At 36.1% G+C, this 27,902-nt stretch overlaps 1 protein-coding gene across 3 annotated transcripts in view; it reads right to left on the bottom strand.

Annotated features, from left to right (window-relative positions):
* THSD7A (thrombospondin type 1 domain containing 7A) overlaps window positions 1-27,902 on the bottom strand; it is a 268,216-nt gene that overhangs the window by 27,028 nt on the left and 213,286 nt on the right. For all 3 annotated transcript variants that reach the window (XM_018075615.3, XM_018075617.3, XM_018075616.3), the window contains 4 exons: window positions 18,679-18,873; window positions 16,101-16,364; window positions 4,192-4,370; window positions 303-308 (listed from right to left, as the gene is read on the bottom strand). In XM_018075615.3, the coding sequence (XP_017931104.1) occupies window positions 303-308; window positions 4,192-4,370; window positions 16,101-16,364; window positions 18,679-18,873 (644 nt within the window). The remainder of the gene's footprint in view (window positions 1-302; window positions 309-4,191; window positions 4,371-16,100; window positions 16,365-18,678; window positions 18,874-27,902) is intronic.

The raw sequence follows: 27,902 nt of genomic DNA, 5'->3' as shown, positions 1-27,902 counted from the left end.
TGTTATTAGCTGTGGAGGATTTGTATTTCTAAAGAGGGGTGACGGAAAATTATACCAATATATATTAATTTTATTTATTCATTGTGTATGATCAAAATCACTCTAATATAATTGTGTATCTGCATTAGTATTGTGTTTGGATTTCAACAAAAAATTTGAAATAGCATCTCATATAGTAATTTATGCAGTGTTCCATCTACTGTCTCAAGTATATATTACAAAAAAAGGGACAGACAACACAAATATTGGGCATAATCAGGAAGCACATGTTAAAGTTGTATCTCTATTTTAGAAACACTTACCTGAGCCTGAAGAAAGTATTTTCATGAACCCAAAAGAAACAACAACAACAAACAAACAGAAAAAACAAAACAAAACAATGAAGAGAAAAAGATAGAATGATTAGAGTGAAGCATAGGTATTTAAATGACATTAATTTAGCTTTTATTACAAACAATATTCTGTTACTTCTGCAAAGCAAAAGGCATCCAGTTTTTCCTCTTGGATCTCCCTTGCTGTCATGAGGCATTTTGCAAGAAATTTGCCCTTGGAAGAAAATAAAAGTTTATAAACCACAACTGGTGGGATGAAACTGTAAATTACCTAATCTCTTTCTCAGACTTGAACATTTGATAGAACTGTTTTCCCCCTTTGAGGAAAACATGAGCATCAAACCTTCACCCAGTAAGAAATCCAGTTTCCCCAAGATGAGAGAAAATCCTCTGTGTTTTTGGAGGATACTGGACTTCATTATTAATTGAAATTGTTCTGACAGCATTAAGTGCAATAGATTCAAAGGAATAATGGAACTGTCAGTTCTCATCCTTCCAAAGTTCCAAGGTCTTTCATTGAGAATCTTAATTATGCATAGTTTACTTAAAGTCCATTTCCTCAATATATCAGCCAACTTCACATATCATTCTAGGTATCAAGTCAGCACAACTAATACTGCTAGACCACCTAAGACATTGTCTTAAACAAGTGTTTGATTTCTTTTTAGCAACACTTCTTGTGTAGAAAAAGAGGGTTGATGGTTTGATAGTTAACCTGCAAGAAAATACCACCAATCACAAAAAATATAATGCCTTGAACACTGAATGTGTGGAGTCTGATATATCACCATGCAGCTGATCAGCCCGTGCACAAGACCACTAGCATAGTCAGCACACTCAGGTCTTCTTTGAACTACATGAGCATTAATTCAGGCATAAAGGTGTGTGGTGTAAATGCATGTTGAGTAAGATACTGGATTCCATGGACAATTTGTTCTTCAGAATTCTTCTCCAGAATTTCCAAAATGAGATTAGAGAAGCCTTAATTCAGGGAACTGTCTATATGTCTGACCATGATTAGCATAAGAAGAAATACCTAAACCCTGCATATTCAACAGCCTTTCCAGTAACATAAAATCTGGATATCTTGCCAGAAATGCAAAGGAGAACTCTATATTTCATTGCACATGTTAGTGGTATTCTCCTGACACTCTGGCATTTTTGTAGCTATGACTGCAGGCCACAGTAGTTGGTTAGTGTAAGGTTTGTATGTCCACCTGTTCCTGATAAGGTGGCAAATAATGCCTAGAGTCAATGAAGACAGGGACGTCCTTGATTTGTCTAACAGTCTCAGGTTAGTCTCTTTCTTTGAAATCTTCTGAAGGCCATTGACATGATTTTACAAGAAACCTGACTCTATTATTACTGCAATTATGAAGCCTTTTAGCCAAGTGAAGTGAGTACTGAGCAAGCTTCATTTAGCAGCACCGTGTTTTGGGAGCCACCCTGGCATGCACAGCCTGAGAAGAAAGACACTCAATGAGACATCTTATGTGTTCACTGTGTTCAGTCTCCTCCAAAATACAGTCACACATGCCAGCCCTGAGAGACATTGAAAAACTTCTTAACAAGGTCTTAAGCATTTTATTTCAATGTTTCCCTAGCCTTGCTATTACGAAGTTTTCCAAAGGCTTAACCCAAATCTGTTCGCAGCAGTCTAAGCCCACTGCTTTTTATCCTATCCATGATGGCCATGGAAAATGGATTATTGCCATGGAAAATGGATTATTTCCTCCTTCTTTGCAACAGCCTTTTATGTATGTGCTATCAGACTGCCAGCATCCTCCCTCCCATCTCCCGTTCCTTGGGCTAGACAACATGTTGTAGTCTTTCCTCAGGCTCAAAATTCCTAGATCTTAGTTTACAGCATAGCCCCCTGTAAATCATAATCCACATATTTGTGGGCACCAAAGATCCAATCTAACCATTATGCTTTGTATGTATGCAAATAAGCATGTTACATGTATAAATAATAAATATGTAAATAAACCAAATTACATTCAATAACTGAAATAAATATTCTGAAGAGTCAGTACTTTGCCATATGAATGAATGGTGGATCACATTTAGATTAAATAGATTAAGTAACTATGCATGTGTATTTCCCTGCATGTTTTTGATTTGACAGAGAATGTACTTAAAAATGAAAGATACAGCCTCTATATTCTTCAAAATATTTATGTTATCTGTAGAGATTCCTTCTCATGAAAGTACTATATTTCAATTTTATTTTTACCATAGTTGTATTCGGCAAGTATCATGTAACATTGCCACAAATCAAATTGGAGTCAAAGTACCGGCAGAGGGCAATAGTGTTGCATAAAAGTGGTGAACAGGCCTCCAGTAAAATCACCTTCTTTGACGCAGAAAAATACAAGCCTATTATGTACTACATGAATATTAAAGAAGGAAAAAGACTTCTGTATAGACTATAATTTGCTCCTATTGAACCACATTCCTCCTAAATTTAAAGCATATTTACATGCTGACCCAAATCCAGCAACCCTCATTCTATTTTGTATTTAGTTAAAGTAGATCACAAACTTAGTTTATTAGCTGCAGTTTAACACTTATTATTTTCTAAATTAGAACTAATTACATTCCCTAAAGTAGAAAATGAGATCAACAAGCCATTTCACTCTGTGCTAGCAAAATGTCAATAGGATAATATTAAGTACATGCATTTTTATTCAAATGCAAATTGACAGCACTTTTTTTTAAATCTTTGAATATTTACAGAAAAGATCATGTGGCTGTTTAACATGCCTCTGCAGACTAAATTAAATTCAACAGTAATATGAATATAAATCAACTTTGAAGAGCATAAGTTAATTGACAAGGAATGTTTTTCCTTTCTAAAACTCTCCAAGCAAAGAAGCTTCAGGGGTTTGACTTGGACTAGTGCTAAACTTGGTTCCAAGGACTACATGCTTATTAGTCACCCAAGCACTCCCAGTGTGGTCTTGGATCATGTTTTCTGGCTTAGTTTCACTTGAAGATAATGCAGATTGTATGGCCAGACTGCTCCACAGTGTAACATCATTAAAGTGCAGTTAGTGGGAGAACTGGGGGACAGACTTCAGAAGTGCCATTCATGACCAGAACCGCAGTGCCAGGGCAAGAGTACTGAGAAGGTCAAAAAAACCCATTAACGGACACTGGGATTGATAATGTGTGAGTGGTTGAGAGTTTTAATTTGCTTTCTGATCTAAGATGGTCAGAGAGGGATACTAAGAATCTTACCAGTTTGAGCAACTGTAATGAGACATTTTACCCATTGTCATAGAAACATAGAAAGGCTTGGAGTGGAACGGACCTTAAAGATTATCTAGTTCCAACCCTCCTGCCGTGAGTAGGGACACCTTCCACTAGACCAGGTTGCTCAGAGCACCATTCAATCTGGTCTTGAACACTTCCAGTTATGGGGCATTTGCAACTTCTCTGGGCAAACTCTTCCAGTGCCTACCACCCTCACAGTAAAAAATTTCTTTCTAATATCTACTCTAAACCTTCTCTCTTTCAGTTTGAAGTCATTACCCCTTGTCCTGTCACTACTAGCTCTTTTAAATGTTTCTCTCCATCTTTCTTGGAGGCTCCCTTCAGGTAAGAGGTCTTCACAATCTGAACATAAGAGCATTTTATTGTCTTCAATCTGCTATTCAGATAATGTGTTAAATTCTTGCAGATGAAGAAGTAATGAAGGTGACTGAGGAATTCTAAGCGAACACACTCTCCTCCTTCTACCTCCATCTGCCTCTTATGTTGAATCGTCTTTCTACATCAACAAACAATACAGATAAAACAGTTATCTGAGGTATGGAAAAAGCTATGTCAATAATGCAAATATAAATCAAATTACCTGATTGACATGATCTAGCTTTGGACAGGGTCTTCCACCATTGTAGGGTTTTTCACGAAGCCATTTAGACCGAACCTTTACCCCGCTCCCACAGGATTTACTACAGCGAGACCAGTTGGACCACTCACTGAGCTTGCAGTCTGAGGGACAAGGAATAATACAGGCTTCCTCAATGTACCCTGCATGAATGGAAAAGAAAGTGAAATCTCTTCAGCATGTCACTTTGCCACTTCTCCCTGAAGCCCTCGTCTACTTCATTTAGATTGTCCAAAGTTTGACTTGACAGGACTGTGTGAATAGAGAGATTTCTTCATCATTAAGGTTAAATTAAATTCTGAAGAAAATTGACACATATAGCTGGAGACTGTGTTAGAGTAGCAGCTGAGCATCCTCACCGTTATGTGATTAGGATTCACACTCACCAGATTTCAGCATTCAAACTTTCTGACAGCTACAGTGTAATTGACACTAACCAGTTCTTGGTTGCATCATTCTTAATTTGTATAAACAATATGTATTACTTTTTAAGGAAAAAAGGTTTAATTAAAGGCTACTCCACAACTGTATTAAGTAATTTAATTGCAGTTTTACATCAAAAATCCAACTGAGAAGATATGCATCTCGCCAGCCTGGAGCAAGAGAACTTAACACCCTGTGACCTTTGTAAGGCTAGAAAGAGAGAGTAGCCTGCCACATTAATGATCTGCCGATTAGCAATCATCTGCCCCTAGTAGCACACTGAATAATTGCACTGAATGGAAAAGCAGATGTTTGGTTTGGATAAGTCATCAGTCTTGAGAGGTTGGAAGCAGTATGACATGATCTGCAGGGAGTAACATGAGGCCTCAATTCACTGAATAAGTGAAAATGTCTTTCTTTCAAAAGCAACATATGGCATAGCTCTAAAATATGTGTAATTTATTCCAATATTTAAGGGAGAAGTTATAAAACCTCAAATAAAAAGCTGGCCTTTACTGTCTTTTTACAACACTATCCTGAATATATACGAACTCTCACCTCCATTTTCCTGTGTCAGATCTACAAGGTATTTACTATTGCCAAATGTTCACTTTAAAAAAACCTCAGTGCATTTAAAAGTGTGTTAAAATATTTGATGAAAACAGTTGCAAAATTAAGTCTTGGGTAAGATCATTCTCAAAAGATTGGCAAAGTTTGCTAGGCATGGTTTCACATGTTTCTGAGAAATATTGAATTTTTTTAGTTTGAAAGTGATCACTATCTTTTCATCAGAGCTGATGGTAGCAGCTTTGTGTTTTAACATATACTTGTAAGTAAAGCTATTCTGTCTCTTCTAAAAGTAACCAGTAGTAACCAATCACAAGGTGTGTAAAGAATTAAAAGACTTAAAATATATACTTATGTCTAGTTGTTTCCATTGATTTTAGATATAAAGAAGAGAAATTTTTTTAAAAAAATATATGGTAGCATTCAGACTATTTTATGGTCAAATTCAGGTGATGATTTTATCCTGTATGGCTTTCCTCTGTTTGGAAGTGTTAAACAGTTAAATAAATATACAGAGCACATCCTGAATTTGAGCACTGCAAAACTACTGCCCACCATCTCCACATATCTCCTTAAAACATGTAGAATGTTATGAGCTTGATTGCAAGCATATTTATTAAATATATCTTGCCATTTGATTGATCAGCTCAGTGATGATATATGAAAGGGACACTGTGTTAAAATACATTTTTGAAGATCATATTACTGAATATCAGAGGTGGTGATATAGATTGCCCTGCAGTAGTAAAGCCAAAATTGATTACATTTCACCTTACCTGACATCTCTGAGTCTTAAAAATCCAATGCACCCTATGTCACAGCTACATCCTACACTGAACCTTGATTGAATAAATATCAAACTCTGTATCTTCACCAGAAATGAGCTTTCAACAAGCTCTCTTAGGTGCTATACAAAACCATGCACTCATACAATCAAGAAGCTACTGAATGAAAATGGACAAAACCAAAGAAAGTTAAGAGAAACAACTACCTCCAACCAGTAAGTGATATTTATTGTCTCATAGAACTAAGTAAAGATTTTACTGCTCTGTGAATTGTCTTGAGATTCTGAAATGCTGCCTTGACTTTCAACATGACTTCTAAAAACTTTTTTGTCTGGAGAAACCTTTCTACTATAACACAGTTATGCCATTTACCACCCATTAAATTTCTATCTCTGGTAATTAAGGTCTGAAAGGATCAAATTCAAGTTGTTTTAAATATATTGTACATCCTTAAGTAGGTAACTTGAACCGGTACAGGCTGCTTCAGGAAGACTTTATTTTAAGGACTTCCATAAACCTCTGAGTTTATCTTAATAACTCAAAGGCATCTTCCCAATCTTTGTCAAGATATTCTCCAGTATACCATGATATTTTGGGAGTTTGATAACACTTCATAGCCCACCAAAAGAAGCTTATGTGGAACATACTAAACTAAAATGATTGACAAATTAGAAACTGTTTTGCCTTATTTCCCTTCAGTTCATCCAAACAAGGACAATAAAGTTTTGGGGTTTTTTTGGTTTTTTTTTTAGATAATGAGAATGTTAATTGTTAATGTTAATAACAAAGTTTAACATTAGAACCTTGCAGATATAAATTGTATCAAATACATTATATTATATGCAAGTTCCAGTAACATTTTAATTACACTGAGTTATATTTCAAGTAATTCCATAAAATATCAAATGAAACCATATTGCTACAGCAACCTTTATTCACACTATCTATGAAATATCTACATTTAAGTCAGACACTAAAACTGCCTTACTATAGAGGGCAAAAAAGCCAGAAAAGTATCATATTACAGGTACAGAGTCTTAGTAAGAGTTCCAAGACGGAAAATCACAATCTTGTTTATATGTTAATGCGTTTTGTAAAGAATGCAGTAGTTCAGTTGACAATTCACACACACTTTATAATGAAAAAATAATGAGCTGCAGTCTTATACTGGTTTCTTAATCTTACAAGCTTCATGGAACAGCTACTGCTCACTGTACAGCTCTTTCCTATACCATCTCTAGTATATCTGGCCTATGATGCACTCCTCTCCCTCTTTCCTATTTCCTCAGAAAGACATCAAGACCCAGCTCCATATATAAACAGTTGAAAAAGAAGAATGGAAAAGAAGAGAATAAGAATGGAGTCAATAATTGAAAGCATAAAAAGAAGCTTTAACGAGGTAGGAAGCTCCTGAAAATGTGAAACATTATTGGAGAGCAGAGGAAAAAAACCACCTATTATTATGTAAGATGCAAGAAAAGCATAAAAAAAATCTCCTAATCACTGGTATACTAAGAACATTGGATACAAAAAAAGGTCAAAGAGGTGAACAGAATAAAGGTATCCAGGAAGAAGTTTCACAGGTTCTTCAGAAAGAAGGAAATAAAATAAAATAAATAAACAAAGGACCCAATGTTTAAGTTGGTTCTTCACCCAGAGGGTGGCTGGGCACTGGAACAGGGAAATGATTGCAGCACCAAGCCTGCTGGAGTTCAAAAAACATTTGGACAATGCCCTCACTCACACTGTGTGATTATTAGAGTGTCCTGCACAGGGTCAGGATTTGGACTTCAATGATCCTTGTGGGTCCCTTCTAACTCAGGATGTTCTATGATTCTATGAAGTTACTTTTCATGTCAAAGAGACAGAAGTCAAAACAACAGAGGAGATGTAAAACAAAATAGAGAGTGAGGGGGAATAGAGTAAAGGGTAAGAAAAGACAGGGAGAAGGAAGGGGAAATAAATGGCTCAGAGAAATAAATTCAAGAGAATTATAAAGACACACTGCATAGGGATAGAAAATGAAGAAAGAAGAGAAAAGAAAAAAAACACCGTGCCATAAGCAAGAACGAAATGCTCTCGACAGCTTACTCTGATATCCCCTGACCAGACAGTGAAATGTAATGAAGAACATTCTCAAAAATCAAAATAGAGGACAATGGGAAGAAATAAAAACACTGGTCTCTGATTAGTATTCTATGTGTAATTAGCATGCAGAATGAAAATGACCCTGTTCTATCTGACATCAAAAAGTTTTTGGCATATTCATCCCTTGGCATCTTTTCCTCTCAGGGGCCTCACTATTTTGATCAACAAACTATTTACCATTTAGTTATGCCACTGGACTCCCTTAGAACTAAGCAGAAGCAGACTTCAAACTGCTTACAGATACTACTTCAGTCAAGAAAGAAGAGTGAAATAAAAAAATAAATTACTTGTTGCAAATTACTTGTTCCACTCCATTTACTACCTATTGAATGATACGTTTCAGAAAAAGCTTCTCTGGAGCTTGTCATCACCTCAGTCTTCTTTCTATGATGTCTGCATATCTTTTAGAGTGATCAAGGATGATAAGCTCCTTAAGTTCATAGCAACCCTACCTCATATCCAAGAAAGCAGATGGTTAGGAATTTTGAAAAGTTTATATTTTTTTTTGGTTTTTTTTTGTTAAATTTCAGGTGTTTGTATTTGTAAACTTTGTTCACAGCGTAAAAATTTCAGCAAGAGAGAGGATAGCATGTTGTTATATAGAAAAAATATGTTAAAAAAATATAAACAGAGAAACCAGAAATATTACATGCAAATGGGACTGGTGATGCAGATACATAGTTTCTGACATGAAAAGGACATGAATGAGCCATTTTTTAATTTTCAGTTTTGTTTTCAGTCTGATCAAATCATCCTTCAAAGGGTGACACTTGTGTTAGAGTGCAAAACCTTATTAATGAAACAGGCCTCTAATGTGTGGGTGAGGGTCTGTATGGTGGAATATCATCCAGTTATATCACATAGACAGGCTGGTTAATATTATTGCACCAAAAGTCATACCAGAGCTTTGAGGTTTAAAGAAGAAACAAGAAATTACAGATGCAGAGAGAATGCAGAGAGAATGAAAGAACGAGAGAAGTGAAATGGCTATGTAGAAGAGCTGAGGAAAAGACTTAATAGAGGAGGGAGGGATAATGAAATAGAAGACCAACACTGTAAAGGCTGAAGATATGTTCTCTGAACATCAGCAGTTCATTTTTTTGCCTTCATGCTTCCTAAGCCTCTTCCTTTGCCATAGAACATCTGAGGGATGTTGGAGAGATGAGACCTTGGTGCACTGTGGTAGAGTACAGGCCCTGCATGGTCCAGAGAGGCACTGGAAAGAGATGCCTATCTCTAAGGGCCTGTGCCTCTTCCCATGGCAGTAGTTTCTTGATTATTTCAGCTCCTATCAGCTGAACTTCACAAGGCTGGAAAATGGGCAGTTGTCTACTATGAGCAGGAACATGGCTATTCTATCATTAAAGATTACTGAACCACAATTTAAAAAATGGCTTTGAACCACCAGGATTATGAACAGAACTCATTAGTAAAAGGGAAAAGTTACTGTCCCCTTGCTAATTGGCTAGAAAATCTGAACTCCTAGAACAAAGTCATTAACAGACGTGATGGATAATTTATAAGGGAGGACTCTAATGGACTTCACATTTTTTCTAATGACAAAGCAGGTTAAGTAGGTGGATACAGGATTTTTCCCCACAAATTGCACCTGTAGTGTGTAAGAACAGACTGACTACTTGAGTTGAAGGGTGCAAAATGTGTAAATATAAACATCTTACAAAGTGTTAACATGAACTCTTTTGTCCATAGGACTGACAGTTATGCTCCTGCTTTTATGACCAAATGTCATATTATGTTTCCAAAAAAATCCACCTGCAATGTCAGAATGGTTTATGTTCTTATCACAGATTTTTTTTTTTGGAGGAAATATCAGAAATAGGAAATATATATCTTCCAGGACCTAGAAATATACAAGTACTTGCATTTCATTTGTAACAGAAGATAAGTATTTTTGGAGACTATTCATATTTCTGTTGAGCCATGGAAAGACAGCTTGAACACCATAAGACTTTTTTTCTTTTTTTTTTTTTTTTTTCTGGATTTCCCTTCAAACCCTCAAAACCTGAGAGCAATTGTTCGTGCTTAACTATCTCCTGCATCAGTAGTTCTGTCTCTGGTGAACTAACTACAGGTCTTTGGGTTGATGGATGACTGCTTCAAGACTGATGACCTGTTGACAAGGCAGATGTGGTGGCGCCACAATGTAGAGGTCTAAGGTAGGATTTGTGGTGCAAGACAAAAGGTAGCATATTCCTAGAGAACACACAACATAAATATATATTTTAAAAGAAAATCTTAGAAAATATATAAGCTATGAAACATCCAAGTATCCTAATAACAATTTCAGAACCTTAGCTTACTACCATACTAGATTAGAAGTCCCTATAGGAAATAAATTTACTTTTGAATAAACATTCAACAAAAACCCTCAATTAAATTTTAACACTCGGATATTTTTTTCTGGATAGATTTGCATTGCTTCAGGTTAGAATATTGAAAGTCAAAATCCACAGATTTAAAAAATCCTGTTAAAAGTGGATAAAGCAAGTTCTAACAGACATCCTGGACCCCATAGACTCCATTATATCATATGAGATTTTACTATTGCACAAATAAGGAACTAAATACAAAATTCCTCGATTCACATTGATACTCCTAACAGCTGTTGTAAAAGTATTCACTGATACGCAGATATTCCTCTCTAATCCCCCACATAAGCCTTGTAGCCACAGAGGGCTTTGTAGAGTCAGCACAAATCAATGCATCTCATTTAATTAATGCTAAAGGGGCAAATAATCTCACACTAATAAGGCAGCAGACAAACTAGCCTGACTGCTTGACTGTGCCTAAGGTCTTAACAGTAAACGGACATGAATTAAGAAGGGTAATACGACCTATATAAAAATTCTGCATCTGTCTGCCATGAACCACGTTTGCCTTCGCTAGGCACACACAAACACAACCACCGCTCAGCTTTTGTGGGTCATGATTCTTAATTGATGGATGATGGAGAAAAACTAGATATTGAAGAGCAGATAGTGTAGTGCCACATGACAGTGGCTTGCTTTTGATTTTTTGTCATGAAAATTCAAGGTGCAGTTTAAAGGGACAATGAAGAGAATCTAAATTTTTTTCATAAATACACTGAAACAGATTGTTGGCAGACACATGTCACTATCCACAGAGCTCTAGTATTCTAGTGATGACAGGATAAAGCTATGAAAAACAACTGCTGCCTTTCTAATGGAAAAAAAACCTCTCACACATGACTATTAAGTGAACTACACATTTTTATATTTCTCCAGTAAAATTACCTATGTAGTATTGAAGAAAAGCAGGAACAAGAGAAAGGGCAATTTATCTATCTTCCATGAAGGAAAACAGGTAAACAACAGCTCAGTTACCACATCCGTTGGCAACTGGCAGCTGTTAGCTCCTCCCCACACTCTGAAGAACTGGAATGGCTGAAAAATACCAGTGGCAGAATATTTCAAATGGCTGCTGAATGGTGTAAACTCTTTCCCCAATAAATTTAGCTCAAATTCGAAAAAAAGTATTTTTAAATGAAAAATCAAAATATTGGGTATATATTACACTGAACCCCACCCCCACAGATAAAAAAGAAAGTGAGGAAAAAATCAAACTGCCTTGTCTCTTTGCAGCTGAAACTTAGGTCTGTTTTCAGCTCTTTGTCTGGGATTTTTTTTTAAGCACCTGTTAAGCTACAGAAAGCTAAGGACCTTCTTCAGAAGGATTCTGCCCTGTGCTCCCCAGTGTTCTCATCCAGTAGTAACAACAGATTTATTTAATCATATTTTGCCTTTCCTTTTGTGTTACGGTCACTCCTGAAAATTTGAGAAACTTGTTTGTATGTGGGACCTTATAACTGCACCCAAAATTTCAAAAATTATCACACGAATCTCCCAATAGGTCTGCTAATTTAGCACTGTCCTTGTGTCATACCTGTCCTTTAGCTCCTTGGTGTCTGTGAAACTGTTAGTGTGTTGCTAGCTCTTCTCAAATCTTTTGAAAATGAGATGTGTCAAGCAGTAAAAAGAGTACTGAAGGATTTATTCTTCTGCTCCTATTTACCTTTTCTTTTCTAAGTCAACTGAATTGTGGTTATAAGCACACAGCATTTTTCAAAACAGCTTACAAATTTTGTGGCACTGCAGAGTGGATCTGTCTTCTCATTCCTTCCACTCAAAACATCATGACTTGCAGCACTGACCTGTTCATTACCTCATAAATTTGCATGGCACTATTTATATAAAACTTTTGACAGTCTCTCAATTTGAGTTGCTTGTGGCATTTTAAGATATCATAGCATATCCCATGATATATTAATAACATCAGTGTGGGTGCAGTTTGTCCCTCTTGTCAAATTTAGAGGTTGTTGTCACAGCTGAAGAAGCTCAACTAGCTCCATTTAGCACCTCAGGATTTCATAGTGTCAGGAGATAACAAAAGTTCAAATAAAAGTTGGATACCACACAGGAAAGATCTTCCCTTTAAAGGTCTTGATTTCTCTACTACTGCAAGCTAATTGAGCAAATAATATCCTATAAAAATGCAATTACATACAATACTAGTTGGAAAAGAAATAACAGATCCACAGAAACAAAGAGTAGAACAAATTTCTGAGTGAAACAGATAACATAGTTGAAAAAAACTGATGAGACTTTGGATCAGTTATAAAATTAGTGAAAAATCCAGTGTTATCATTTGTGTAGGGAAATAAGAAACTGTGTTAAAATTTACAAAAAAACCCAAACAAGCTTGAGTTCTGAGTCCTGTCAACTTCAGCTTGAAAAACCAAACACAGATTCATGGAAAGCTACAAGGCACTTTTATTTGCTAGCAGGTGGGGTACTACTGTGATACCAGAGAAGTCTCTTGTTGATTTGGCATAATATAGCCAACCCAACGAACAAACAGCACACTGAAATCTAGAGATGATGTCAAACTAAAGAACTGCCATAGAACAAGGGGATGAAAATAACATGAAAAGCATCAGAAATACTGGGAAGGTATAAAATAAGATTTACCTGGCAAAACAGCAGCTTATTGAGAACAATAAAACAAATCATCATAACATAATCCATAGATACAAAGCAGACATTCAGAAAAAGCAGAGACATATACTGAAATTAGATTGAAAAATTTATATAACTTGCTCTAGCCCCCTTGTATCTGCAAAAGTATGCTAAACCTGGAAAAATACTGAAAGCAGACAATAAATAAGGTAAGCCTATACTATTACCTATGTACAACACCTAGAGGAGCTAGTGGAAAGGAAATCATAATTTCAGTGACATATTCCTTAGCATCAGTCTAATTCCTTATCATCAATGTTAGATACTTCATTCCCTGTATACAAGAAATTCCTGTCAAGCAATTTTAGAAAAGTGCAAGGAACACAGGATTAGTTCAACAGCAATTCCAAGATTCATCTGCTCACACACTACACCATGGACCAAGTTAACTGTACTCTCTCCCTCAACTGGAACTGATGAGAAAATACACATGAGGAGGGGAGTGGTGGTGAGGTGGAGGGTGGCATGGTGGAATATCAAAGAATCAGACACCTTAATGAACTGATCTAGAGAGAAAGAATTCAAAAGAGAACAACATCTAAAACCAAAGGGTTTAGGCTTCCCAATTTACAACAAATATAGTAACGACTGGCAAACACTTCCAGTTTACAAGGAGAGTTAAAAGAGACTTCAGATTTCCTGTGAGAAAAATAGGATGGAACTGCAGAAAGAAAAAACACAGCAAAGCAATGCCCTATTGTGTTTTGTGAAGGATGCTTGTGAGTGCTAAGAGCATGTAAACAGCAGTCCTGGCTATAGTAGGAATAACAATAACACACTGTTAGTAGCTTTTCCACTGGATTATTATCCATTGTGGACGCTCTGAGTGTAGGCAACATTCACTGATAAAATCTATTGGATCAGAAATTCCTATCGTGAATATAATATATCAGGGTAAACAAGGCTGGTTAAGAATATCCTTTTAAAATAATTTTTTATTCCTCTTATGTGTCTTTAATTCTTGCAATGGATTTGCACCTCAAAATGCACTGCCAGGGCTTGAAAGCAGCTACATCTATACCTGCTCTACACAAAGAAATTGTCCCTAACCCCTTTTTGCAAACCACTTCAAGCAGCACGTAACCTACCACATATGACACCTACAATCTCCTCTTGGAGAGACAGCTTATTCCCTCCTTGTGTCCTCCCTTGGCTGTTGACACAAAACCTGACAGTCCCCATTCCTCAAGTCAATGAAAACTCATTGGCAGTGGGCCATCAGTTCCCCTACTTTCCCACAGACTGAAGTTCTTTTAGAGTTTTCCACTTTTCAAAGGTCGTTTCAGACTTAATGCTGAAAGAATATGAACTTCTAACACAGTGTCAAATATAGTTAAAGTTTAAAAAACATCACCAAAGAAATAGGAAAAAGTTTCTGTTCTGCATTTTATAACGGTGCCCTCTGAACAAATCAGATTATTCTGCGACTGTTTTTTGAGCATTCCCTGCCAGCTTTCTGAGGAGCTTTCTAATTCCCTCAGGACAACTACCCAGCCCGGGTAGATCTGTGCTCACAGGACTGGTGGTCGTTAGAGGCAGCTGCATCTTTTGGTACTACAAAGACGACAAGTGGTCCTGGTCAGGAAAGCAAGCATAGCATGTCCTCTTTAGACTACACAGAACAGGCCTCAATCCAGGGCAAATAGCTGAGAACAGAATTAAAGAATATTCCCAGAGTAAAAAGAGAGATTTTCTGTCCCATGAGAGTTTAGGATTTAGACTTTGTCATTCAGATATATTTAAACGAACATATCTTCCAGTATAAGCTAACTACAGGAAAAGATGATTTTGAATAAAAATAAACATGGGAGAAAATTCTCCACAAAATTATCTTCCAGCTTTGCTTTGAGGAATTAAGCTAAAAGCTCACACTCTTCCATTGTATTACAAAGATATGGTAATAGCTTGGCTTGATACATTGAGTTTCTAATTTATCATAGCTCTAAACAGGAATTAATAGTACAAATTAAAATCTCCTGATTTAATTTAATTGATTAGTTAGCTTAAATTTACCCAACTACATAAATGAAATTTCTGTTATCTTAATTTAACATTAGAAAGTAGAATACATATAAGAATTAAACTCACATTGACCTTTTAATGACACAGAGACTAATACCCAGTTTTTCATACCAATTGCTCAGACACAATTTTTCATTGCAAGCCGGAAAAAAAAATGAACACAAAAACTCCAGTGATGTCAATTAGCATAATTCTGGCTCACTGAAAACCAGAAAGTGCCAGTTTTGATCCTAATGCTACAGATGGATCCCCTGTAGGAAGGAACACTGCTCTCTCCTGAAGCAATATAAAAAGAAAGAATATAAACTCCTTAACCATCCTAGTTTTACACATGACAGATTTATACAGAGAAAAAGTGTTGTGTGCTGTCGAACTCAGATCAATATATGCCTGCCTGTTAAGGTGCTGAAGAACAAATGGAGAGAGATAAGGCTATTTAAGAAGTTTAAAGCTATCTAAAGAATTTGTGGAAATAATTTCAGCCTTTCCAAAATAGTCACACATGCTTGTTTATTTTTTGAGAATTTAACCCTTCTAATTGGCTTTATTCTCAAATTTCTAGATACAGTTATCAGAAAAAATAACAAGATTTGATTTTTTCATTAAAATACTTAGTAATTTTGCATGATTTAAAATACTTAGTAATTTTGCATGATTTAACTTTTAAATATTGCACTATAGCAATCAGTAAAAATTAAGTTTACTATTTAACAAGTCAGTAAAAACGTGTGCTGGGTTTGAAGGTATTTTGTAGGATAAAATGCAGCCTAAGCAATAAATATTAACCTGATAATTCTACTTGTACACATATTATGTTAAATTAATTAAAGCACATAAGTAAACAGAGGAAAGAAAATAGTTTTCTAAATACCGTGACTGTTGCATCGTGACGTTTCCACAAGTCGATTGTTTTGGTCGTAGCATGCCATGGCCTGGTAACGGTAGCCTTGTCCACATTCCTTAATGTCTCCTTGTACCTTCATTCCTAGCAATACTTCCATCTTACCCTCTGGTAAAATACAGTCTGACCAATTTCCCACAGGCTGAGCACTGTATTTGTCACACGGACAAAACTGATTCTCAATCAGAGGATACAACTGAGAATTTCTGCATTTATCCTTTTTCTTACTTTTTCCTAGAAAGAAGAAATAGTTGTTTCAGCAAGTTTGTATCGGTTTACATTTTTTTTTCCCAAAAAATTTCATTTAGACTTCTGTAACAAGTGCTTGCAATCATATACATATGCTTAACATTACTTGCACTAATCTTCATTCATTTAGGTTATTGACTTGAATTTCTAAAAGTAGTAGATACTTACAATTTGCTCAAAGGCAATGCCTTTCTTTTAAAAAGACACAATCAATGTTTACTTTGAATAGAAATGCTTGGGGAGTACAGTTTCAAACAGTTAGCAATTAATCAAATATACCCTTTTTCTCTTATTTCATCAGGAGTGTGCAGTTCAATAACAAGATTTCTGTCTGGGTCAAGTTATCTCAAGTTGAAAGTGCAGAAGGAAGTAATATGCATCTTTGTTATACTAGTACCTTCTTTCAACATGTCAAAATTCTTTAAGTTAAATATTTTTTATAGTACATTTGTTAATAATTACCATTCTCCCCTCTAATAATCTCCTTCTATGAATTTGTTTCTATTCAACTCTTTTCTTGTTTTCCTTCCTTAACTGGAGCATAACCATCCACTTAACTTCCCCTTCCCATTAAAACTATTTTTAATCTTCTCTTTGGTAAAGTTTGCTTAGTTTTCCTTTCCATACCAGACAGTTCATATAAATTAATGTAGTAGTCTTTGAAAAAGTAGTTTTAAAAAGGTTTGTTACTTAGATATAATTAATATTCTGTAGCATTTTCCTTGCTATTCAAAACAAGGCACTGGACACAACTTTGCAGCATCCTTAGTTCTTATATTTCCTACTGTCTTTATTTAGAACAGACAAAAGGTACCTCAAGAAAAGTTTATCATTCTTCTGACAACACAACATCTCATTAAATGTGCATTTCTCCCCCTCCTTTTCTCTGGAAATAATTATGAATTTACTCCAAGCTTTACATGTTAGCCTGTAGCATTGTACATGTTCTCTGTAGCATGGCCACAGAAAATACACCACAGCACATATCACAGTCTTAGCAAGTTTGAAGGGGTTACAGCTAAAGACAGGAAGTATCACAAAGTGTTATTAGTGGTAGGAGAATCTGTACTTTCTTGCTTAAAAAAAAAAAAAAAATACTGTTAATGGGGGGTTTATTTTCTTTGTGGAAGCAAACCTGGCATAAAGTTTACTGGAATTATTAGTCAGTCACAGTGAGGTTTCTTGAATTTCATGAATTATTCATTGTCCACTGGTCTGATTTACAGGGGGATGGAGTGGGGGATAGGGTTTGGATCCTATCACATTTTTTCTGATGCTGCTAATGGGCACCCCCCCTTAGCTAGCTTTCCTCCACAGCAGACAATACAGACTAATTGGGAGAGAGTGGCGTGGCAGAGGCCAAGGCTCACTCTTGAGGTTTCAATTATAATTTAGAAGCACAGCATTTTTTTTTCATTTCACGCAGAAGAAACAATAATTTAAAAAAAAAACAAACCAACAAATTAAAAACAAGTTGAAGAAAAAAAAAGTGTTTCTAAGTGGAACAGTGTCTATTATGTGGAAAAAGGAAAAGTTTGTGGTAAGGGTTTGGCCATCACTGGAAAACCTTTTTATTCTGTTAACTAAAACCTCAAGAAGTTTCATGGGACACAAAATAAGAGCATTAGTACTTGTGTCAAGAAATAAGGTAGAAAATTAGGCAATGTGTTGCCTCATGTGGTGATCTGTGCTGCTGGATTTAGGCAATGGAAGAACAAAGAACAAAAAGAACTTGGAGAGCAAACATTCAGCCAGAAAAAGGACTGGCTTAATCATAAATCTGACTGCAGCTAAGAAGTTCAAAAGAGGTAAACCAAAGTTTAAGGTTGAAAATAGTGGTCTATAGCAAAAGGCTGAAAAACATTCAGCTGCCATAGTGATTCTAAATGCACCAAAACACCATCCAAGAAGGAAGCCCTGTTTTATCCAAGACCAGATGTGGGAAGACGAAGGCAAGTAGGTTAACACTCTATCCTGTTAAGGTGAGATGATTGTTGACTTGTCTGTTAAAATTTTTTAAAAATTTATGAAATATATAACTACATTTGTAAAAAATCTTGGCATCTTGTGTTCCCCATCTTCTCTCTAGCCACTTACTCATAATTAAGTCTCTGACATATGGCAGGAGTTTTTTCTCCTGGATGCTGTTTCACTAACAGTATATAAAGCATGACACTGCATCTGCTTTCTGCCACTATGACAAATGCTTGTCATAAGGGAACCTCAGAAATCTTCAGGTTTTAAACAAAACAGTATTAATAATTAATAAAAGAAGTATTATTTTTCTGGTTACTCTTACCAACAAGAGTGCGTTTTCTTGTCCTGACTCCTCCACAGTCCCCATTACAGGGAGAAAATTTTGACCAGTTCGTAAACTGACAATCATCTTGGCAGGGAATCTGGCACATCTGTGTTAAGGGTGGTAATGGGCCAGCATATTTAAGGCACTCACTGATGTCTGCTTGTCCTCCGTCTTGTCTGCGACAAGTAATTGCTGGAAGCAAAAAGGGATGGATTCTAATTCAGCATTTTTTGTATGAATGTCTCTATTCAATTTAGTAACCAACAATATTCTACCACAAAAACACACTGGAAGCCCAGAATACCTATATAAAAACTTAATATTTGCCACTAGTTTTACCTTGAATGAATACATTTGACATTTCCGATTTTTTTGAGATTTTGTTTAAATTAGTTTATAAGGACTTACCAGGAAAATAAAAACTTACAGACAACTGTAAATATTATAAAGGTTGCACCATGTTATCCACACCTGTTATACTGCTTTACAAAGACACAGCCTACATCTCAGACATCAAAAAACTTGTAATATCATTTTAAGTAACTGAATTGTGTATAAGTTATAAAGTTTTACCAGCAGAATGTATTTTAGAAAAAGGGATAGGCATAAAATTTAGAAGCATAGTTGAATTCTGGATACTTCTTAACTGCTTACAACTATTGATGCCTGATGTTCTTCAGTTCTTCTTTAGTCTTGAAAAAGGGTTGAAGAACAAAGCATGTTTCTTGGGAGTCGAGGATCAGCCAATAGGGGTACAACTTTTTAGAACAGGATAGCCATGTCCTGAATAAAAGCTTCTTACTTAATAAGAAAAAAAAAAAAGTTCCTTAAGAAAATTTCAGGTCACACAAAAGGAAACAGTTGGAACATAAGGATGTACAAAGAATAGGGATGTTTCATTAATATAGTCCTTAACAATGACAGAATGGTTAATGTTGGAAGGGACCACTGGAGGTCACTTGGACCAACCTCCCTGCTCATGCATAATCCCCTGGAGCGCATTGCACAGGACTGTGCCCAGAAGGCTTTCAAATGTCTCCAGGGAAGGAGGCTCCACAACATCTCTGGGCAACCCGTTCCAGTGTGTGCTCTCCCTCAGAATAAAAACATTCTTCCTCATGTTCAGGTAGAACTTTTGTGTTCCAGTTTATGCCCATTGCCTCTTGTACTACTACATGGCACCACCAAGAAGAGCCTCTTCATACCCTCCCCTCTCGGTCTTCTTGAGTCTGAACAGGCACAACTCCCTCAGCTTTTCCTCATAAGAGAGATGCTCCAGTCCCTTAATCATCTTTGTTGCCAGTGGACCTGCTCCAGGAGCTCCATGTCTCTCTTGTACTGAGGAGCCCAGAACTGGACACAGTATTTCAGACGGGGCCTCACTAGGGATGTGTAGAGGTTCAGGATCGCCTCCCTTGACCTGCTGGCAATGCTCCTCCTAATGCATCCCAGGGTACCATTGGCCTTCTTGCCCACGAGGATACACTGCTGGCTCATGGATAGCTTGTTGTCCACTACAACCCCCAGGTCCTTCTCCACAGAGCTGCTTTTCAGCAGGTCAGCGCTCAGCCTATGCTGGTACATGGAATGCAAGACCCTGCCTTTGCCTTTTTTGAATTTCAGGTGATTCTTTTCTGCCCACCTCTCCAACTTGTTGAGGTCCTTCTGAAGGGCTGCAAAGCACTCTGGGTATTGGCCACTCCTCCCAGCTTTGTGTCATCAGCGAACTTGCTGAGGAGGCACTTTATCCCTTCATCAAAGTCAACAATGCCCTATTATTGTTTCTCATGTGTATTTTTTTAAACATGGTTGCCTATCTATTTTTCTGTCACAGGCCTCAGTAAACCTAGCTTTATTTTCTTTCCTAAAATAACATAAAAGTTGTTACATAGTAATAAGATTGGAAACTTCTAGTTGTTTGTTCACACAATAGAATTATATTTATGCTTCTTGGCATCTGACAGCGTAAAGTAGCTCAAGACTGTGAAATAATTCAGGTCATCAATTGTTGCAGTAACAATGCATATGTATACATATAGGGGAATATAACTTTTTAGATCACACTCTATAATTTAAGCATAGCACTTCAATTGTGCTTACAATAATTGTTTCATTAGCGTGTGAATTTAAAAAAAAAAAATCAACTTCAACTGTTGGAGAAAAGGGGGGTTTGGATGCAAAGTTTCAAATAAAGCGGAAAACCACCTATGACTGGGGAAGCAAAGAGGCAGGCACCCATCTCTTTTATGTGACAGAACATGAGGGAATGGCATGATGCTATGTCGGGGGGAGTTTAGTTTAGATATTGGGAAAGGGTTCTTCACCCAGTTGAAACAGGTTCCTCAGGGACTGGTCACCAAGCATCAAGCCTGCCAGAGTACAAGACGCATTTGAACAACCACTCTCAGGCACATGGTGTGATTTTTGGGCTTGTTTTGTGGAGAGCCAGGAGCTGAAATTCGATAATCCTTGTGGGTCCCTTCCAACTCAGGATATTCTATGATTCTATGAATATGTCCTCCAGGAGGAAAAAGGGAAAAATAGCTGAGGAAACTTTTTTTATTGCTCTAAGGTAATTGTAATGGTCTAGCAACCTATGATTTCTGAAAAAAGCTTTTTTGTCTGACTAGTTCTAAACTAAATTTCTTCCTCATGATGACTGTAGGAAGTTGAACTTGATGACCCACATGGTTCACTTCGAGACCGTGTGCCTACTAAAACATATCCAGAGGTCCCAAGGGCATTGTTTTTGCATCATGTATGTGGTAAAATACCGTGAAGCGAGGTGGTGGTGGTGGTGCTGTTTTTTCTGGGATGCTAAGAAAACAACTTCCCTGATCCTTGACTGCCCTTTGGAGCAGGGCTGCCAGCATGTTTGTAATAGGCTCAGTACTGCATTAAGTTGTGCTTACTAGAGGACAGTCCAGCTGCACATTGTCTAATACAATTATTCTGTCAGCCCCTATTAGTATTGGTGTAGTTTACATGAAGAAGTCTTTTTTTTTCAAATATAATGATTCAATGAGCAAAATCAAATATTTAAAAATTGAAAATCCATACTATAGGATTTCTACAATTACACAAATATTTTGGAAAAACACAATAGTAGTCAAACTACTATCTTCCAATAGAAGCTTAGGCTATGGTGTTGGATTCTTCTGAGATACTCTTCTCTGTTAATAGCACACATCAGTTTCCCCAAGGAAAAAACATAGTTCAGACTAGTTCTACCATGTGGAAATTAACAGAGGTCAAACCTAAATTCTCTGTCTTGAGTTTGACTTTGACATGTGCACACATCAGCAAAACTAATTGCATTATCTTCACTGCGTCCTCAGGGAGCTACAGGCCACTATTTTTAGCAATGAAAACTACACTATAGCCAAGGGCTAAAAGATGGTCCACTAATTAATCAATAACTTTTAATAACTTTCTTCAAAAGTTTAATACCTATTCAACATACTGCTTCTCCACCTAGTCCTTTGACAAGACATAAATATTGTTCATTGATGAACATTCTTTCTTTCTAGCTAAATTGGCTTTTTCTAAAGCCAATATTTTTTTCCCTCATCTTTCCTAGTTATTAAATGTTACTCCATGTGCAGATATCCACTCTGTCATAAATTTTTTCATACTCATATTAATGCATTTAATTTACATCAGGCAGACCCAGGTGAAAAGCTCTCCTGAGGATTAACACTTTGGGTTTTTTTCCAGATTAACTGTCAGTTGTACTGTAGCAATCAAAGCAGGAAACCTTTATTCTTGAGACCTAAATATTTCACCTTAATAACAACACAAATTAGAGGACAGCTTGGCATACTGTATCAATTCCTGAATCTTAGTTTTTACAGAGCCTGTCCATAACTATTCATGTTACATCTAATTGACAAGACCTGGATAATTTTCTCTATATTCTATTTTCCTACTGTTATTCTTCATATTCAAGTATCAATGTGAAAGATTTATACTCCTTATGACTGTTGAAGAATGGGTATTTTTCTATTACTTAAAGTAGGAATTTTGATAACTGTATAAATTCCATTAATACACTATTTTGGACAGCTAACTGTCTTGACATCTGAAATACTCTTACTGTTAGTGGAGTTACTTTTTCCATTCACAGACCAATCTGGGCAAACTCATCCCCTGCTGATGAGTTTTCTCTGATCAAACCTGCGGTTCTTTAATTATATTTGGTAGAAATTACTGAGATTGATGATTAACTCACTATACAGAGAAGTGTCTTCAACTACTATAAAGCCATACCATGACAGGCTAATTATTTTGTCTATACAACCAGGTTATATTTATTACAGACATTAGCAGTAAGTGGAAAGAGCATGGTTCCTCTTTTATTGATTTAAATGCAAGTGATTATTAAGTGAAAAAACAGGAATACAGCTAACAGAAAAATCAAATTTAACATGGAAACCTTTCACTTACAAAATTGTTTTGGTATTTAACAATCACTATCTCCCAGAACAAGGGTGTGAAATAAATGGCAGTCTAAATTTTCTAGACAAAGGACTCTGATGTAATTAAAACTTTATTGGACAGCATTGTTTCCACCAAGTCCCCACAGGGGACTACAGGCTAATATATTTTTTGTTGGCATAATTAAATACTGAGACTGCATTTTAACAAGTCATATTATGTGTGGGTTTATATAAAAACCTTTCCAGTGTTACCATCATTAGCATACTTCACTGAGATTTCACTGAGATGTGAGATTCAGTGACCCTATACCTAAAAATTACTTCATAAATGAAGGTGTTCTATGTCCTTTTTTAATTGTTCAGTATTTTTAACAACAAAAACATTCTTTCTTCAATTCTAGAAAACCAGAATTATTTCAGCACACTAACTTTTTCTTACACCTTCTATCCACATTGCCCAATCTATGATTTCATCTATGTTTATTTCTTCCTCTGTGGGACACAGCAGATTAGACACTGCATGATGAAATGTTTCTACCATGAAGTATCTTAAGCAGGAGCACATGCCCACAATATTGAGAAAATACAAGCCTGTGGAACATAAAGTGCTCTTTATGTTCCACAGAGAATAACAATGTATTTCTGCAAAATAAAGTTGTCTGGAGATTCTGGTTCTTGTGTTGCAAAAAATGCCAAACAAACAAACAAACAAACACTCATGTAAACACTGCTTTTGAGCAGTAGTCCAACTACTTCAATACAAATCCTGAAGTTGACCACTGTCCTTTGCAATGACTAAAATATTAACTAGGCAATAGGGCACTCTTATCTGTTAAGTCTTAACAACATTAAAATAATAGTTTATAGCTCCATGAAGAGCAGCACTCCTTCATAATTTTGTCTTCTTTCCTGTGCTTTCAATAAGGGCATGAAACTCCCACAAGAGCAATCTCCCCCACCTCCATAAGCGAGGCCTGCTTGACTGAAGATGGAGGACAGGGCTTTTCACCACAGGTTCTGCCTCCAAGCCTCCCTGTGGCACAAACAAGCCTGAAAGGCCTCTGCGTGTGCTAATGGTCATCCTGAGAAACTTCCTCCCATTCTCTGTCTTTCAAATAAGTCTACAGACACCCTGTGAATGAAGAATTAGGGGTCAGGTCTGTAATAAAGGCCAGTCCCCAGTGACATCAAGTATGGCTATCCAGGCATTTTCTCTGACAGCCAGGTTACTTTAACTTCTATTTAAATTTACAAATAACCTTCCTCTTTCTATTACAGAATATGCTGACAGATTTCACAATTTTCACCCCATTCCTCCTACAAAACTCCGAGGAAAATTCATGCTGGCAAGGACTGCAGGTTGTGCATCCTTCTGCAAATCTCTTTCGGTCACTGGGATAGGTCTTACCATGTGCATCCATCCATATACACCATGATGAGATTAGGCTATTGCAGTTTGGGCACTCAAGCTTCTCATCTGCTACATGTCCTCTTTACTAGCATTGGGATGCCATCCAACAAACCCTACTTAAATTTGAAGGAGCTACTGGTGAAACAAGCCGTCTTAGTAACTTTCCTAGGTTTTCCTATACAATTTCAAAGGGATTTGAACTGTGTTTTTAAGTTTCTTCAAAGTCATCAAAGCTGAGGTTTACTAACATCAATCTAAGATGAGTATAACATAACACATATCTGCCTAAGTTGTTCACAATTTCAAACTTCATTTTTCTATCTCATTGAGCAGACTACTAATCTGAAATTAGATCTATGAGCTAATAAATGCCAGCCTTAAAAATACAAAGTAATATCTCTCAGCACACCCTAACCCTAATTTCTCTCACTGCCCCATCAAATATTAGTAGCTTGGGTTTGTTGAGGATTTACTTTCTCATTCTAGTTTTTGGTTGGTTGTAGTTGTTTCATTTTTATTTTTTGTGGGAGGCATTTTGTAATTGCCAACACTGTGCATCTCCCTCCTGGGCTTCAGGTGACTCATTAAGACATCTGATCAACTTACTCTTGCTAACTGAGAAACAGCTTATGAAAATAAACACAACATAAATGTTGCAGTAAAATATGGGGGGTTTCTACATTTCTATATAGAAAATATTCTATATTTTTCTATCTTTCTAGTCTATATTACAGAAAACATTTCTATATTTTTCTATATTTCTATATTTCCTTTTTCTTGAGGTCAAAAGGAAGTTTTCAACTCTTTGCTGATGAACCTATCATTGTCTCTTGAGAGTTTTGAAAAGACAGAAGTCTTAAGTTGCTTCAATTCTGTAATACATTCCTGCCCTGCTAAAAGGCACTGTTAAAAGGCATTTTATCAGTGATAACAGTTTCAGATTTTCATTCATCATAGAAATTCAACACAACTGTCATGACTACCTGCCTTCTTCAAATAAAGTTCATGCCTACAACAATGAATTTGCTGCTCACATATTAAGTGCTATGTTACTATGCTTAGGATTAGATATAAATGCTTGCCCATTATTTGCATGAATAGCTAATAAACATGCTTTTCTAAAAAAAAATAAAGAAATTCTTTTTTTAAAACAAGACTCAGAAAACACCAAACCTTTTTATTCTCTTTCCCCTGCTTTGACCCAAGCTACAGTTTTGTGATATTCATTAAAACTGACATGATTTGTAACAAAACCTTCATTATACAAGACAGATAGAAACAGAGCTGTCTTTAACAATGAATCACAATTCTAAATTTTATGATTCACCCAAGTATCTCTTTTGCCAAGAAGGACCAAATGTGATAAAAAAGCTGAAGAATGGAAGTGTAAGTAGTAAAGCTGTGATATATAGCAAGGCATGCATATGCTCTAGTTACAGACTCTTAAGATCTAATGAGTCACTTTTAATGATTCCTAACTTCCAGTTTTTTCCTTTAAATTTAATTATCTTTCTAACTAAAATATTAACAGTAACAGACTATTTTGTTCAAAACAAACTGCTAATGAATGCATGGTCAGATATGCCTTTTCCCTGTTCTTTCTTATTTAACACATTTGCTGATACGCGTGTTACAGTGTTTGTGCGTGGGCCATCAGACCAGAAATAGGACAAGCTGATAGCAATGGCAACATCCCTTAGCACTGAAAAAGAGAACTGAGAACTCTTCCCACATACAAGAATGCAATTACTTGCTCTACTGAGTATTGACATGAAATGAAAGGACAATCCACAGGATATCAAAGGGCAGAGATTACTTCTATAAGATTATTGCTTCACTCTGTCATCAAAAGTAAATTAGCACAAACAGATGAATGAATGTGTGATTTTTACATTCATGAGTGCCAGAAATTTGAAAGAGAACTCTTTCTCTATTGAATAAGAAATGCTACTATGTCAACAATATGATCAATATTTTTACAGAAATCACCAACAAACAGTTAAATGTGCTGTTCAAAATATCTGCATTCCAGTAGCAATTATAAATGCAGTATCAGAATGTTATACCAAATGGATATTTCAGTGCTTAGCATTTCCTGGTTTTGGGGTGGTTAAAAGGACTTGCACGGTAGTAGCTCAGTCCTCTCTGTATCTACATCATAAAATATTATTCAAATAAATAATTTATAGTACAGATTTTTTTAATGATATATTATCAATCAAAGTTTTTCATGGCCTGTAGAAACTTTATTTATGAGAATCCAAGTATGCAGGAGGGAGACATAAATTAGCAGAGAGAGGGGACGAAACCTCTTCCAGAATCTTTCTTCAGAAACCAGTAAAATCTTTCTAACGCTGTCCAGGGTAGAGCTCAGTCAGACAGATGCCTGCTCTCAGGTCAATCTCCCTTCAGTTAGCACTTTGCATCAAATCAAATCTTGTGCAGGGAACCAAACAAAATAATGTGTTTTGCTAAAAATTCACACATGACAATTTTCATGGTAGAATTTGGAATGTAAGAGGGGAAAGGGAATGTGTTGATGCCCTGTGTAGAAGATAACCTACATCAAACAAACAAAGAACGCTATTCATTCAAAATGCAATTTTCTGATGTGTGAAGTAACTGATAATCTCTAGAATTACGGAAGTGTGTTTTCCAAAATGAAATTTACTTTTCTACAAAAATTCAACTTTTACTTCCAAATCATATTAATCGTAAAGGTAAAATATTTTATTTGTCTCAATCTAAGGAAAAGCTGTACTAGTTTAGTTTATTTAGCTCCTCCAGGCTATCAGTTTACATTACTGAGGACAAAAGTAAAAGATATATTCAACACATCATGAGGTATTAAAACACTGAGACTTGATACATAACATATCTGTGTTTGAAACTTAGATTTTAATTTACACCACTTACATAAATGGGAAAAATACCGGGCAAAAAAAATCTCTGTCTTTAAGTGTCCCTGTAATGTCACCACTGCAACAGCCTAAACAATATTTAGATTCATATTTAGATATTTGGACTGAGGCACAAACAAACTTTGGTTATCCAGCTGAATAACTAGTTCTGTGAATTCTACAATAAAATTTATACATGGCATATATTTAAAAAAAAAACAGGAGCAAACGAAATCTTCCTTTCTAATGGTTTATCTCAGAATTATTGACAGGATTCTATCAAAACCACCTGCTTTCTTCAGGCTTAGCTGCAGCAGGGGTTCCTAATGAACGATTACTGATCCTACCACTTTATCACATTACACTAGAGAGCTACTACCATTATATTTGCTTGTAGGAACAAGATTACTGTTTGAATATATCATCTTTCAAAAGATCAAACTCTGTGTAGTACCAAAGAGAAATTCTGCC

This window comes from Manacus vitellinus, unplaced genomic scaffold, assembly GCF_001715985.3.
Source record: "Manacus vitellinus isolate BGI_N305 unplaced genomic scaffold, ASM171598v3 scaffold_3_pilon, whole genome shotgun sequence".
Classification (NCBI taxonomy): domain Eukaryota; kingdom Metazoa; phylum Chordata; class Aves; order Passeriformes; family Pipridae; genus Manacus; species Manacus vitellinus.
The sequence above is the reverse complement of the archived record's forward strand: the minus strand, read 5'-3'. Positions and strand labels throughout refer to the sequence as shown.